General features: G+C 46.1%; 1 protein-coding gene across 6 annotated transcripts in view; it reads left to right on the forward strand.

Moving 5' to 3' along the window:
• The window catches only part of TMEM94 (transmembrane protein 94), a 73,119-nt gene extending 58,912 nt beyond the window's left edge, over positions 1-14,207 (forward strand). For 5 of the 6 annotated variants that reach the window (XM_053375882.1, XM_053375884.1, XM_053375879.1 and 2 more), the window contains 11 exons: positions 696-795; positions 903-1,011; positions 2,894-3,083; positions 3,410-3,487; positions 4,278-4,363; positions 6,267-6,348; positions 9,383-9,543; positions 10,260-10,354; positions 10,838-10,931; positions 11,434-11,604; positions 13,581-14,207. In XM_053375882.1, coding sequence (XP_053231857.1) covers positions 696-795; positions 903-1,011; positions 2,894-3,083; positions 3,410-3,487; positions 4,278-4,363; positions 6,267-6,348; positions 9,383-9,543; positions 10,260-10,354; positions 10,838-10,931; positions 11,434-11,604; positions 13,581-13,653 — 1,239 coding nt within the window. In that variant the 3' untranslated portion in view covers positions 13,654-14,207. The remainder of the gene's footprint in view (positions 1-695; positions 796-902; positions 1,012-2,893; positions 3,084-3,409; positions 3,488-4,277; positions 4,364-6,266; positions 6,349-9,382; positions 9,544-10,259; positions 10,355-10,837; positions 10,932-11,433; positions 11,605-13,580) is intronic. The other variant, XM_053375881.1, reaches the window with a different exon arrangement.
• The last annotated feature ends 526 nt before the right edge of the window (positions 14,208-14,733 follow it).

Consider the following 14,733-nt stretch of genomic DNA (forward strand, 5'->3'; position numbering starts at 1 on the left):
GGATGGCTAGTCTATGTAATTTACACAAGGAAAACCCTTTCTCTTTCTGATCTGTGTGAGCAGAGAAGTTCTTAATCTGTTGTAATTTGTATTATACACTGTAATATTTGGTGGTAACTAACAGATTTTTAAAAGAAGAATTGTGCTCTTAATCTGGTTTTGCTCTCCCGCTGTCTGCACATTCACTATTTGAAATTTCACTTACCCACCCAAGCCTCGCTATACGCTTCACAGATTCGCTTATCCAAAGAGCTGGCTTCCTTCCTTTTTTGTGCTTTGCTGGTTGGTGGCCGCCATTTTGTCTCTCTTTTGCTGATTGGCTGCAGCCATTTCAGGGGGAAACCACGGAGAAATGGGTGATTTCCTGGGAACGCGTTGTGTTCGTAAAGTGAGACTTGTGTGTAGTTATGCTACTGGCTGTGTAACATCTGGGAAGGGCAGAGTGTAGCTTGTTTGGGCAGATTAAGAGCAAGTCAGTGGTTGATGGCAATGAAAATCTTTCTGGCAAATGTCAGTTTGCACTTCCTCCTAACATAGCCCAATTTATCCGGCAATGAACAGGGGTTAGAGCAATCTCATTGCTCTGCCTTATCACTCCAGCTGCGGGGAATCTGATTCATCCTGAGCTTGTTGTTAGCCTTCACCCTCGTCAACCGTTTCCTTGGCTTGTTTAATTGCCGCTTCTTTCACTCCAGGCCAAACTGCCACGTGGAATCCACCAGGTGAGGCCCCACCTGCAGAATATTGACAACGTGCCTTTGCTTGTTCCTCTGTTTACAGATTGCACCCCAGAAAGTAAGTGGAGCTCAGGCTAGTGGATTCTTTGTCGCTGAGATGGGGAGATCCGGGTGGAAACTAAGAGGGTGTCAACACACTTAACCCCTTTCCTGGTTCTCTTGCAGCCATGTGTGAGATGATTAAGATCATGCAGGAATACGGGGAGGTCACTTGCTGCCTCGGCAGCTCTGCCAACTTGCGCAACAACTGCCTTTTCCTTCAGAGCGACATCAGGTAAGATCAGGGGTCAGCAAACTTTTTCAGCAGGGGGCCAGTCCATTGTCCCTCAGACCTTGAGGGGGGGCCAGACTATATTTTGAAAAAATAATAATGAATGAATTCCTATGCCCCACAAATAACCCAGAGATGCATTTTAAATAAAAGCGCACATTCTACTAATGAAAAACACCAGGCAGGCCCCACAAATAACCCAGAGATGCATTTTAAATAAAAGGACACATTCTACTAATGTAAAAACACGCTGATTGCCAGACCATCCACGGGCCAGATTTAGAAGGTGATTGGGCTGGATCCAGCCCCTGGGTCTTAGTTTGCCTACCCATGGGTAAGATGCACCCAGACTCTGGGTTTCTGGCTTTGAGAAGCTCAGTCTGTCCTAATTCATACCACTCCTTCATCCTGATTCCATTTCTGTGTTGACTTTCTTTGTTTTGTTCCATTGCATCCCCATACAGAGTCCCAGGGAGACCTGAAAAGCACTCCTCTTTTTCTTTCCTTTGCCCTGGGTAGAAAACTACCGCTATCTGATACCTCCCTGCAGTACCTTTAGCAGACCAATGTGGAGAAAATACCTTTTATGCCACATCAGGGCTTTTGACAAAACTGCTTAGAAGAAATCCCACATTGAGCCTGGTGTTGTCTGAAATAGTTGCATAAGGAACATCTGTTCCAATGGCAACCTTTGCCACAGAGTTGCTAGGAAAGGATGTTCTGCCTACAACCATTTTGCAAAACACATGGCTCAGTGTTGGACTTGGTGCCATCGTTCGAATCTCTCATGTGGCATATGAGAACCTTTCTCCGTACTGGTGGCTCTTGGTCTCCTAAAAAGGAATGGGGATTACAATCCCACTCTCCTTGACTACTGGCCCCACTGTCTGGAGTTGGGATCACAACTATCTGGAAGGCCAGTTTCCTCACCCCGTCCTCAAATGTATAAAATCTTCTGCTCTTCTGGCAAAGCAAGAAGGGGAGAGAAGCAGAGAGGAAAGCAGGTCAGAGCAGGTGCTGCCATCAATTTAGATAAAGGCAAAAGAGACCATTTTGAGCCCTCAAGCTGTTATTGCTTTATTCATCCATCAAGCTCGTTCTGTTAAAAGCACCTTCTGAAAATCAAAGGGTTTTAAATGAATGATGCAGAGTTTGTTTGAAGAAATAGAGATGCATAATTTTGTGGGAATTATTTTGGCGGCAGGGAGGCTGGATGCTTGGCCCAGGCTCACCCTCCACTCCCAAAATCAAAGAAGGCTTATCATTCAGAGATGCTCTTGCCGCTCCTTCGGCTCTCACTGTTCCATCTTGCTCTTCCTCCTGTACTTGGTGAAGTGCAAAGTTTCACATGCTGGGCCAAGTATCCTCAAAGTTGCTTTTTAAACAAGAGAGTTTTATAAAAGCAGGTTTCATTTACCATGGCTTTTATGCTGATCTATTTTTTTCTTGGTTTTAGCTGATTTTATTTGATTATGTGACGTGTGCTATATATTATCTGTAAGCTGCCTCAAATTAATTTTGGAAAGGTGGGGTATACATTTACCAGATAAAATAATAAAAGGATCAGGCTACAATGCTCCTTACTGCTGACTGAGTGGACCCCTATTTTCCTAGCAGTTCTTTTGTTATGATCAGAGTTCTTTATTCAGTCCAATCTGTTCTGATTTTCTGTCTCGGGACATTTCCCTGCAGAGCTGGTGGCCTTGCTGTGGATGGTCCGAAAGGAATCTGCAGCCCGCTAGTTCACTTTTTAAAAAGCATCAATATTGTTGGACACCTCCGTATTTTAGATCAGTTTTGTAACCCCGAGGTGTTTGGCTGGGTGCACCTGGCTTATTACTCCCCATTATGTTTCCCTCTAACCTGTGTAGTATTGTCTGTGCAGCATAGCCCTGGATCCTCTTTACCCCTCTCGCTGCTCTTGGGAGACGTTTGGGTACGCCACCAGCACTAACATGACCCGTATCTCCGATGAGCTCACGCCTCTCCAGTTGTCTGGCCAGCTGAACAGCCTATCGTGCTCCCTGACTATTTATCCAGAAGAAACCATTGGGCTCATCAGACTTATAGAACAGGTAAGCCCCCTTTCTTTTGAGCTGGTAGTAACACAGTTGTGACAATCTCCATCATTTAAATACGATGGTAACATTTTAGCATCTGTTTGGGCTTCCAGACTTAATAAAATAACTGTTCCATCCTTATTTTTCTTCTTGATGCAGAGAAGCTATTTGGCAGGACAGAACGTTCCAGCCTGTTTTCTTTCCTTTTAAAAAGAAATCCTAATTGAAGCTTTCAGTTTTGATCCATATTTTTAAAAGTGGATCTGTTTACCGCACTCATCCTTGACAATCTATTTACTCATACCTTGCATACTATCCCTTTTATATATGCTTTCTTTTAGGCTCGGCATGCAACTTATGGTATTCGCAAATGCTTTCTCTTCCTCCTCCAGTGTCAGCTGACTCTGGTCATAATCCAGGTGAGTTATTCTGAATGGCATCAGGAAGCAGAAAGGACTGATTGTCTTGCAAGTCATCTAAAGAGGAGGAGAGACCCAAAGGAAGCTGCTTAAGTTGGATATTTGCTAGCAGTATTCATTATCCTTGTGTCATGGAAGGCTGCCCTGATTCTAGCTGAGGTCCAAAGTGTACAATGGAGCACCTTGTAATCGTATAGTCCCCAAATTCTTCATTTGGAATAGTATATGCGTGGAAGGCAAAGTGTTACTAGCTTTTCTAATTTTGTTCTGGTTTTCAAAATAAAGGTTTTTTGAGAGTGTTTTTTCTCCAAGCACTTAGCAGAGGCTAGCCACACACAGTTCTTCACCTCCCAAAACAGAACTTCCTATCATGTCTTCAGCTACAAGGCCTGGAAGAGTTATGTTAAAATAAGCAGAATGTTTCATTTTAAAAAAAATGAAAATAAAAAGCAGTACAGCGCTGCCCAGGCAATGGAATCCTGTGCACCGCATTCTGTGTGTAGCAGCAACTGCTGGCTCCTTAATTGGTTGGTTTTTGCATTTATATACTTCCTTGTTGCCATGGCATCCAAGATGGTGTACTAAAATGAACAAATATGCAAAATTGTTGAACAAACGAGTTCTTTCACGGTCCCTTCGGGATCCAATGGCATGAGCTCCCTGCTCAGGACTCCCTCTCCTTCTTAGTCGCCATCTTGTTTTTACAAGATGGGTGTGATGACTTGCTGGTGGGTGCCCTTCAGTCTTCTGATCCTTCCGCTGATGGTGCCTTTTGCTGTCTTTTGCTTAGTTCCTTTCTTGCCTGGGGCAGCTGCCCCCCATTCTCAGTACCACCGACATCCTGTGGCTTTCCTGCTTCTGCTACCCGTTGCTAAGGTGAGTAAGGTTTCTCGCTGTGATTCACAAGCATGCTCTACTTTGGGGATGCTCGCAGGAGCTCCACTTTTTTCCTAAGATAAAATGTGGCCACATGGGGGACAGGCACCTGGTTTTCATGTTCTGGCCACCACGTTGGAGACCATGTGGAGTCCATAATGCCTATATGGATCAGTCTTCATGGTGTGGAGAGTTGGCTATGCTAGCGCTGTTCGTCTCTGCTAGTGCTGGCCTATAGATTCTCTCTCTGCAAAAAAGATGTGCTGAGTTGCTTTTGTCCATTGTGGCCCACAGATAATGTTGTACTTCAGCTACCATTGGCCCAGCCAGCATGCCCAATAGTCAGGAATATTGGGAGTTAGCAGAAGTTTCCAGGGGGCCACAGGTTTCCCCTATCCCAGCTGCAAGGCTTAAATCTGCTGTTCTTTTCACTAGTTGAGCAGGAACTGTGTTGGCCTCTGACTTCTGCTGTCTTTTTTTTTTTTTTTTAATGATAATTTTTTATTACAGATTTTTATAACAACACAAACATATAACAAATACATAAACAAACAAAAAACACAATCAAAACAAAAAACATGTACCATTTCATATCTTAGTTTCTTACACCTTTCTTCCCCGACTTCCTCATGCCTCCCTTCTCTGTATTCCAAGTTCTTATCAATTACTCAGCAAATCTTCCCTTATTTTAATAAAAATTCAAGCTAATCTTCCTTATTCTCCTTGTCTTAACCATTACTAATAGTAACCATTTACTTTCCAATCCAACATCATTCTAACTCTCATTAATTTTGTAGTATTTCTTTAAATAGTCCTTAAACTTTTTCCAATCTTCTTGCGCTGCTTCTCTTCCCTGGTTTCGGATTCTGCTCGTCATTTCTGCCAAGCCCATGTAGTCTATCACCTTCATCTGCCATTCTTCCAGTGTGGGTAGATCTTGCGTCTTCCAGTACTTCGCAATGAGTATTCTAGCTGCTGTTGTAGCATACATGAAGAAAGTTGTATCTGTCTTTAACACCCCTTGGCCGACAATACCCAAGAGAAAGGCCTCTGGTTTCTTGGTGAAAGTATATTTAAATACCTTTTTAAGTTCATTATAGATCATTTCCCAGAATGCCTTAATCTTCGGGCACGTCCACCAAAGGTGAAAGAATGTACCTTCCTTTTCTTTACATTTCCAACATTTATTGTCAGGCAAATGGTAAATCTTTGCAAGCTTGACTGGGGTTATGTACCACCTATAGATCATTTTCATAATATTTTCTCTTAAGGCATTACATGCCGTAAATTTCATCCCGGTGGTCCACAACTTTTCCCAATCAGCAAACAAAATATTATGACCAATGTCCTGAGCCCATTTAATCATAGCTGATTTAACCGTTTCATCTTGTGTATTCCATTTCAGCAGCAGATTATACATTTTTGACAAATTCTTGGTACTTGGTTCTAACAATTCTGTCTCCAATTTTGATTTTTCCACCTGGAAGCCAATTTTACTGTCCATTTTAAACACTTCATTTATTTGATGATAATGCAACCAATCTCTCACCTTCCCTTTTATGACTTCTGCTGTCTTTTGGGTATGGAGGCAATAAAGAAGCGAGCGAGGGGAGGCCTGTTCTGACCTGGTTAACTGTGAACTGGCTTGAAGTGACTTGACAGTGCAGGAAGGAACTGTGCGAAAAGGGCCTCCCCATTAGCTGGCAACAACAACAACAACAAATTTATTTATTTATACCCTGCGCATCTGGCTGGGTTTCCCCAGCCATTCTGGGCGGCTCCCAAATGAGTATTAAAAACACAATACAGCATTATGGGGGTTTCATGTGTTTAGTCTCAGCAGGTTCCGTTGTGGTTCTGCTTTGATATCTAAGCTAATTCTAGTTTTGTTTCCTCTTCCAAGTGTGTCCCTCCTGGGCAAGCCTCCTCACAGTTCCATCATGTCCATGGCAACTGGGAAGAACCTGACCTCCATTCCGAAAAAGGTAAGAAAAGGTTACGATTGGATAGGCATTCACTAGGGTCCGCGTGTGGCAACGTCGGAAGGTGTGAAAGTAATGTTCTTACCAGCTGCCGACACATGACACCCCAGTGATTGCAACGCCGCAGATCTTGCTAGCATTAGCTTAGCTAAATGTTTAGCATGCTGGAGTCTGGCCTCTACATCAGGGGCCTTCCTGCTCCTCAAGGCAAGAGAGTTGGCTCAGTCTCCTGCTGGCGAATTCTCGCTTCAGTTGCTGTTAGAGGGAACTGGGGCTAACAGCATAGGGAGAACCATGCTGGATCCGGCCAAAGGCTCGCCCTGTCCAGCATCTTGGCAAACAGATGACTTTGGGAAGCCCACAAGCAGGATCTGAGCTCAACACAGCACTCTGCCCCCTGTGATGCCCAGTCCATTGGAATTCAGACACATGCTGCTTCCTCCAACAGCAGTTCTGGTGTGAGAGAACAGGTCCTGATTTTAAATCTCCCTTGCTCACTCGCACTCTTACTTGCTGCTGAAGTAAGAACAAACCTATCTGGCTCAAGGCAGAGCCTGTGTCTCATGCCTGGGCAAGAGCTTCCTTACATCTCCTGAGGTTGGTTATCCCTGTTGCTTTACTGAGAGAAGGTGGGTTTCAAAGGAACGTGCCTTTGAGAGAAGTGGGCCAGTAGGTGGGAGAAGGGGAGCATAATATGGAGCATACAGGTTCTTCATTGGTTTAAGGTTTCTGTTGTGAACCATAGGCTGAAACAAGATGTTATGGGGTGGGGGAACATTTAGTTCCTACTGAACCAAGTCAGGGAGCCCCTTTTAGAATGATCCGTCCCTGGAGATTGTTCAGAATGGTTTTCTGACGGCTCTGGACAAATTCTCTTCTGGCACTATTTTTGGTTGTCTTGATACACTGGTTGATCTATGAAACTTGGGAGATGACCAGCTTGATTGATGCCATCCCTCTCAAGCATCTCCTCCCATCTAGTAGAGACTGTCTTGGCTCTGCCTGGCTCTGCCCACCCCCTTAATTTTTAGTAGGATGTGTGTGTGCCTGCGAGGCATGCTTGTGTGGCTGTAGTATATTTGTGTGTGTATGGTATACAGGTGGCACTGTGGGTTAAACCACAGAGCCTAGGACTTGCCAATCAGAAGGTTGGCGGTTTGAATCCCCGCGACGGGGTGAGCTCCCATTGCTCGGTCCCTGCTCCTGCCAACCTAGCAGTTCAAAAGCACGTCAAAGTGCAAGAAGATAAATAGGTACCGCTCCAGCGGGAAGGTAAACGGCGTTTCCGTGCGCTGCTCTGGTTCGCCAGAAGCGGCTTAGTCATGCTGGCCACATGACCCGGAGGCTGTATGCCGGCTCCCTCGGCCAGTAAAGCGAGATGAGCGCCGCAGCCCCAGAGGCAGTCACCACTGGACCTAATGGTCAGAGGTTCCTTTACCTTTACCTTATGGTGCCCATCAAGGTTACTCAGCTTTCCAAATGCGTCCACAGGTCCCAAAAGGTCAGCAACCCTCAGCTCCAGGTTTTCCTGAATGAAACTGATTATTTGGATCCAGTCTTGGGCTGGCCCAAGATGTTTTGGTGCTATAGGCAAATGCCCTGTCCCCCTCTGCACACATCTAGGCCCCCTCTCTTGTCCATGCTTCTGCCCCCTCACCGCTGCCAGCCCCATTACCTCAACTGTACCTGTGGTTATGCCTGCACTACCGCCATGACACAGCGGTGGTGGTGAGGGCACAGCGGCAGCAGTGAAGGCAACAGGGCTGGCCCCAGTGGGGTCAGACTCGCCACCTGAAGCAAATGGCTTCACCTCGCCTAATGCAGGGGCTTCTCCTGTTTTACCATCCTAGCCTCTAACATACACTGGAAGCATCTCTGATGATTCTTCCTTTTTTTTTTTATAAAGATATTTATTAAGTTTCCAATTTTATACAAACAAAAAGAAAAAAGCAAAAAAACACACACATACAGTTCTCAATACTTAATTTTCAATGACATATTTCCCTGACCTCCTCATACCTCCCCTTCTTGTATTCCAATTCAAATTATTTACTCAGCAAATCCTTATCTCAAAACATTACAGCTGAAAACCCCTTAATTTCAATCCAACATCATTCAACATTCTTTAATTTTACAATATTTCTGTAAATAGTCCTTGAATTTCTTCCAATCTTCTTCCGCCGACTCTTCTCCCTGGTCACGGATTCTGCCAGTCATTTCTGCCAATCCCATACAGTCGATCATCTTCATCTGCCATTCTTCCAGAGTGGGCAAATCCTGCGTCTTCCAACACTTTGCAATAAGTATTCTTGCTGCTGTTGTAGCATACATAAAAAACGTTCTGTCCTTCTTTAGCACCAATTGGCCGACCATGCCCAAGAATCTGATGGTTCTTCCTGGATCTCTCAGTAGCAGGAGCCCCTTGCAGGGGGGGGGGGGCAGGCCAGGGTATCATCCTTTGGTGCCTCCACTTGTTCCTGGGAGGTTAATAATAATAATAATAATAATAATTACAGTATTATTATTATTTATTATTTCTACCCCACCCATCTGGCTGGCTTTCCCCAGCCACTCTGGGCAGCTTTCAACAGAACATTAAAAACAAAATAAAACTTCAAACATTAAAAACTTCTCTGAACAGGGCACCAGTGGGTGGTGCATGACTTTTTCTGCCCTGGAGTTGTTGGGTTTATTTTTAATGATGATGATGATTCATCTCCAGGCTTCCTCTTTCTCTTGTCATATACCCGTATTCCACATTTGGTTATATTTATAATGCAACAGTCCCTGTAGTCCTGCAAAATGGTAGAAGTTCCTTGGGAGGGAGGTGGGTTGAAGAGTTGCGCCAACAGCAGCCACACATCCCAGTGACCATCTAGTTTGGGCCTGAGGAGCAGCCCTGGAGGAGGGTGCTCACCCAGTCCTCTTCCGCAAGACTGCAGCTGGTAAGCCTGAGGCTTGGGCGGGAGCCGTGGCACCCAAGGCCTGGCCTCCCATTCTTGTAAGTCACTCCGGCCTTCCCGTCAATGTCTTGCAGACCCAGCAATACTTCCTGTTCTGCTTCCTGCTGAAATTCAGCCTCACCATCTGCACCTGCTTGGTTTGCTTTGGCTACATGCTGCAGGATTACTGTGTGAACTTCAACTCCTCTGCCTTCAATGTGAATGTCACGGGCTGCTCCTCCATCATGCTGCACAGGTTAGCGGGTGCTCAGGGTCCAGCTCTCACTGAAGTTCCCAAATGCAGTGGTGTCCACCCAGAGGAAGTGTGTGTTGGGATGGTTTTAGCACAGCTTCTTTTAAGGTTTCGTTTGTGGGTGGCACAGTTTGGATTATGTAGACTATGTTGTTTATAGAATCATAGAGTTGGAAGGGTTGGAAGGGTTTAAGAAACCTAAGGCTATGTTTTACACACACACACACACACACACACACACACACACACACACATTCTTTATAAATAAATTCAAGAAGGGTAACAAAGAAATTAAACAAAGCAATATAAAGTAGTTAAAACGGCAAAGCCGAAAAGAAAACAGCAATGGAAGTATTAAGAAGTCTTAAAACGCCAACTCTGTGTTTTAGTAATCGCTCCATAAATCACCACCTCAAGGTGATTTAAAAACAGTTTAAAATGCAAAAGCAACAAATACAGCTGGGAAAAGCCTATGTGGTGGGGGAACAATTCGGTGGTAACAATTCAACAACAATTTAAGATAATTCCAGGTACCTTTTGAAAGGCCACTTTTGGCTTGGGAATCCAGTGGAAGAGGTTGCATTGTGTGACTAACAGAGCCCGCGGGATCTTAGGACTAGCTCATGAGTCCCTCTGAAATCCAGTCTCTTCAAATGGGGTTCATTGATGCCTTGAACCATGATCCACCTCATGTGATGCCCCTATGCTTGCTTTTTCAGTAGTGCAGAAAGCTCCCCCGACTGGTTTGGAAAATTTTCCAGCATCCTTCTCCTGGCCCAGAAGTTCACTGCTGGGATGATTGTCTTACATACTGGTAAGAGATTTCCATTCCTCCTTGCTTGCTGTACTGAAGGGGGGTGGAGGGGCTTGCAGCTTGCCATGGCATGCATGCAGCAGGGATCAGGAGCTTTATCGATGTCTCGGCTGAAGGCAGATGTAAAACCAAACATCTTGAGTCTCTGGCCAGTTTGATCAGTTAGCTTAGTCTTCCCCAACCCTTGGCTGTTTAACTGCATAAAAACAGGCAGGGCGATTTCAGAAGGAGCGCTAGATAATTGTGTGGAGAGGGTGTGGAGTCAGGGGCTGCCAGTCATTGGTGGACTATCCTGGGTTTTGGAAACATCGCTGGGCTTCTTTCTTCTTTTCTTTTTGCTGAAAGCCCAGCAAGGTTACCTTGTGATTGGCTTTCTTGGATGATGAGCTTCAAAAACCACCACACTCTCAGGGATTTGTGCCCTCTGTACCTGTGGCAAGTCCACACATTATAAAAAACCAACCTGTTGGTATTTCTTCACAGTGTTTATCTCTGTCACCCACGTCCATCGTACCAAACCACTGTGGAAGAAAAGCCCCTTCACTAACTTCTGGTGGACTCTGACAGTTGTCATTGTGTGAGTATCCTTTTCTGATTCATCTAAGTGACTCTCTTTTCCCCCTGTCTTTATCTCAAATTATTCCACCTTCCCGCTGTCCATTCTTCTCTTGAAGCATCACTCTTTTTTTCTTCTTCTGTGTGCATTTCTGCAGTGCTATGTCTTTCTGGCTCTTGACATCAAATTCTTCCTTCCCATAGCCTCGGATATCATCACGTCCCTCTCTCTGGCTTGGCTGTTATGCCATGAGGCTGTCATCACCCCACTCCAAACTTCTAAAATTTTCACCCAGGAAAAGCGACCTCTTTTGGAGATGCTGCCCACTTGGGGATGCCTGTCCCCTTGATGCTGTGTTTTCTGTGGAGGCTCTTCACTACCTTAGGAGATCCTTTCCCCATTGGCAGGTTGTGCTCTGGTTGCTGGTGGAAGAGGATGCAGAGTGGAGGAGAGAGCCCTGGGACAGAAGGCTGGACGTGCCCCTTCTATGTTTTTCCAAGTCTTGCTTTCTTTTTAATGGCAGGCTGCTGGGCCAAGTCATCCAGACCCTCCTGGACCTGAAGCTCTGGGTGAACCTCGAGTCTCCAGTGACCTACAAAATGGATGACATTCCCATGGCCTCCTGGCTGTTGGGTTTGCTCTCTCTTATCCTTGTTGTGATCATCAATGAGACTGTCAAACTCCATGAAATCAGGTAAGGGAGCCTTGCCATTCGGTCTTGCTTAAAGGTAAAGGGACCCCTGACCATTAGGTCCAGTCGTGGCTGACTGGGGTTGCGGCGCTCATCTCGCTTTACTGGCCGAGGGAGCCGGTGTACAGCTTCCGGGTCATGTGGCCAGCATGACTAAGCCGCTTCTGGCAAACCAGAGCAGCGCGCAGAAACGCCGTTTACCTTCCTGCTGGAGCGGTACCTATTTATCTACTTGCACTTTGATGTGCTTTCGAACTGCAAGGTTGGCAGGAGCAGGGACCGAGCAATGGGAGCTCACCCTGTCACGGGGATTCGAACTGCCTACCTTCTGATCGGCAAGTCCTAGGCTCTGTGGTTTAACCCACAGCACCACCCGCGAGTCCCAGGGTCTTGCTTAGCACTCTCCATAAGAAGCTCCCAAAGTTCTCCTCAACATGATCTTGATATTCTTGCAACAACTTTGTAAGGCTGGCCTGCCAGCCAATATTATCTCCATGTTACAGATGGAGCATGGTGGGCTGGAGAGAGGGAGGGAGAGGCATGGCTAAGGCCAGCTAGCAAGTTCATGGCAAAGGTTAGATATGAACCAGAACTGCCCAGCTGACAATTATCTCAAGTGCCCTATGCTGTACCAGCTGTTGAGTGCTTTTAGGCCATGCTGGACGTGAAGTTGATGTGAGAACCACTCCTGCTCCCCAAGAAGGAATGATACACAAGAGAACCCCATACTTGCATCTCCTCCTCCAAGGCGCTATCTATGATCACATCACACCTGCAGGGTAATAACAGGCCAGTGAAAGATGAATGCAGCCATGCTGCTTGCTATGTGAGTGGGTCATGTTGAAGCATCTCTTAGCTACATCCTCTAGGTTGGAAGACTGCCGCTACGGACAAGACAGACCTTGCTGGGTCAAATCACAAGGTCACCCTAGTCCAGCAATGCCATTTTCAACACAGCGAACCAAGTGACTCTGCAAACCCACAATCGAGGTGTGGGGGAACGTCACTCTGTGGGTTTGCTGCCCTCCCTTTCTCCATTTATTTTAATATCCAAAGGCCCTGATGAAACCCCTTCACCTTCAGGGCCCGTCTGCCAATGGGAGCTGAGCAAGTCATAGATGACATCCTGTTCCACAGCTGAGTTAACTGTTCCTCTGCTGTGCAGCAAACTTCCTGGTATCTAAATTAGGGTTCCTGGAAGGATAAAATCGCTACCTGATATCTCTCTGACCCGTTCCCTTGAGATGCTGTTGTCTTGGCAACAAGGAAATACGCATTGAACTGCCTGTTTTTCTGGCTGCCTCCCAAAATGGTTTTGGGCCACTATAAAATGTCAGTAGCTGGGTCAAGCAAGGGCGGGATACTCACAGTAGCCATCCCCTCTGGTTTGTCTTTAGCATTTGCCCATGGGAGATTCCCTCTGATCACAGAGGCGCTGTTCTTAACCGTTGTAGGCAATGGCTGCATGCTGCCCCACTGCTCTCCTTGGAAGCAGGAGAGTCTTTTAATTAGCAGGATATTTATTTGAGGGGGAGGAGAGAGAGAGAGAGCTGTTTTACAGCTGTCATCACATTGGCACCCAAACTGGGTAAAAAAAGCATTCTGCAACCTGACTTACCTGATTAAAATCTTACAAAGAAAGAAGCAGGTTGGTTCATTTTGTAGATCTCTAGTTTCCCGTGCTGTGTTGCAAATGAGGCTGGCAGCTAGAAGAAACATTTTAAGGCATTTTTTAAATGAAGGTGGGAAGGAGAGAACAGGCCTAAGTTTCTTATTCTGCAGCCATAAGTGTCTCCTCCCCCCATAAATGCTTTGGCTGCAGCCCCATTGAGATTGAGCCCCTTTGAAATTGGTGGGATCTACTCCTAAGTTAAAAGTATGTGTAGTTGCATTGCAGGGGGTTGAACTAGATGACCCTTGTGGTCCCAACTCTACAATTCTTTGATTCCATGATTCATTCATTCTCTCTCTCTTCCCAGGGTTCGTGTACGTTACCAGAAGAGGCAGAAGCTGCAGTTTGAAACCAAGCTGGGCATGAATTCCCCATTTTAATCCCCACAAGTAGGACGTGCCCTGGAAGGCCTGGGGGCTGCATGTTCCCTTCTCACACAACCTTGCCACCTTGCTGAGAGAGGAAAGAAAAAGAGCACCCAGCCTCATGTGTGAATCCCTCTGGTCAGTGTGGATCAGAAGAGGCCAACCGCTAAGAGCAGGGAAGAGCTACATCTTGAGCGCTGCTGAAGATTCAGTGCCTGGCATAAAAGCATTGGTGGGACATGGACTGCTGCTATTCCTTCTTTAAAATTTATTTTTTACACCTCCTTCCCTTGGAGCTCCTTGGGATCCAGCAGATTGACACCTTGGATTGAAGAGCAAGGAATTCTCATTTGACACTCCCCCCCCCCCTGCCGTTCATAATTTGACTAGGTTATTTCTCTTTGTCCTTCTTGGCCCACCCTTGACTTCCCTGTCAATCTCATCTGTTCATTTGTTGCAATGCTGCTTGCCCCAGGGCATTCTGGGTATAAGCGCTGCACCCACCCAGGAGGGAATAGGAGCAGCTGGCCTGCTAGCTGGCCCTGCAGAAGTACCCCCCCACACACACACACCCCAGCTGCAGTCCCTGTGACCCACAGAACAGGCCTTCGCCTGGAGGCTGCCCTCTTGGGGAAGATGAAGTAGAGGGGCAGGATGCCAGGGAGGTTTGCTGCTATGAGTACAAAGGCAGCCCTTCTCCAGTTAAATACCTCTGGGATGTAAAGTATGTAATAACAGAGTTAATAGGACAGACCCTTTGCCACCGTCATGAGAGCATCCTTTTAGGGATGGGATATTGTGGATATACCTCAGCCCTGGCCACGTTCCATAAGGAGGCTGTCTTTTAGTGCTTAATACTGAAAGGGCTGGGTTTGTGTGTTTTTCTTGTACACCCACTCACTGTTTGATAAACCTTGTGAGTGACCGAGGTCTGAGAGGTCATGTGGTTTTCTGTGCTTGTACAGGCATGGAAGACAAAGGCATGTGGGCCAGATCTGAGTCTGGATTGATGGATTGCTTGATCTCTCACTTTTTCTTCATTGAAAGAGTGCTGCGTCTACAAACCCCCTCTTGGCTGCTTTGAATGGAGGATGG

Source organism: Podarcis raffonei, chromosome 2, assembly GCF_027172205.1.
Source record: "Podarcis raffonei isolate rPodRaf1 chromosome 2, rPodRaf1.pri, whole genome shotgun sequence".
NCBI classification, from domain to species: Eukaryota; Metazoa; Chordata; class Lepidosauria; order Squamata; family Lacertidae; genus Podarcis; species Podarcis raffonei.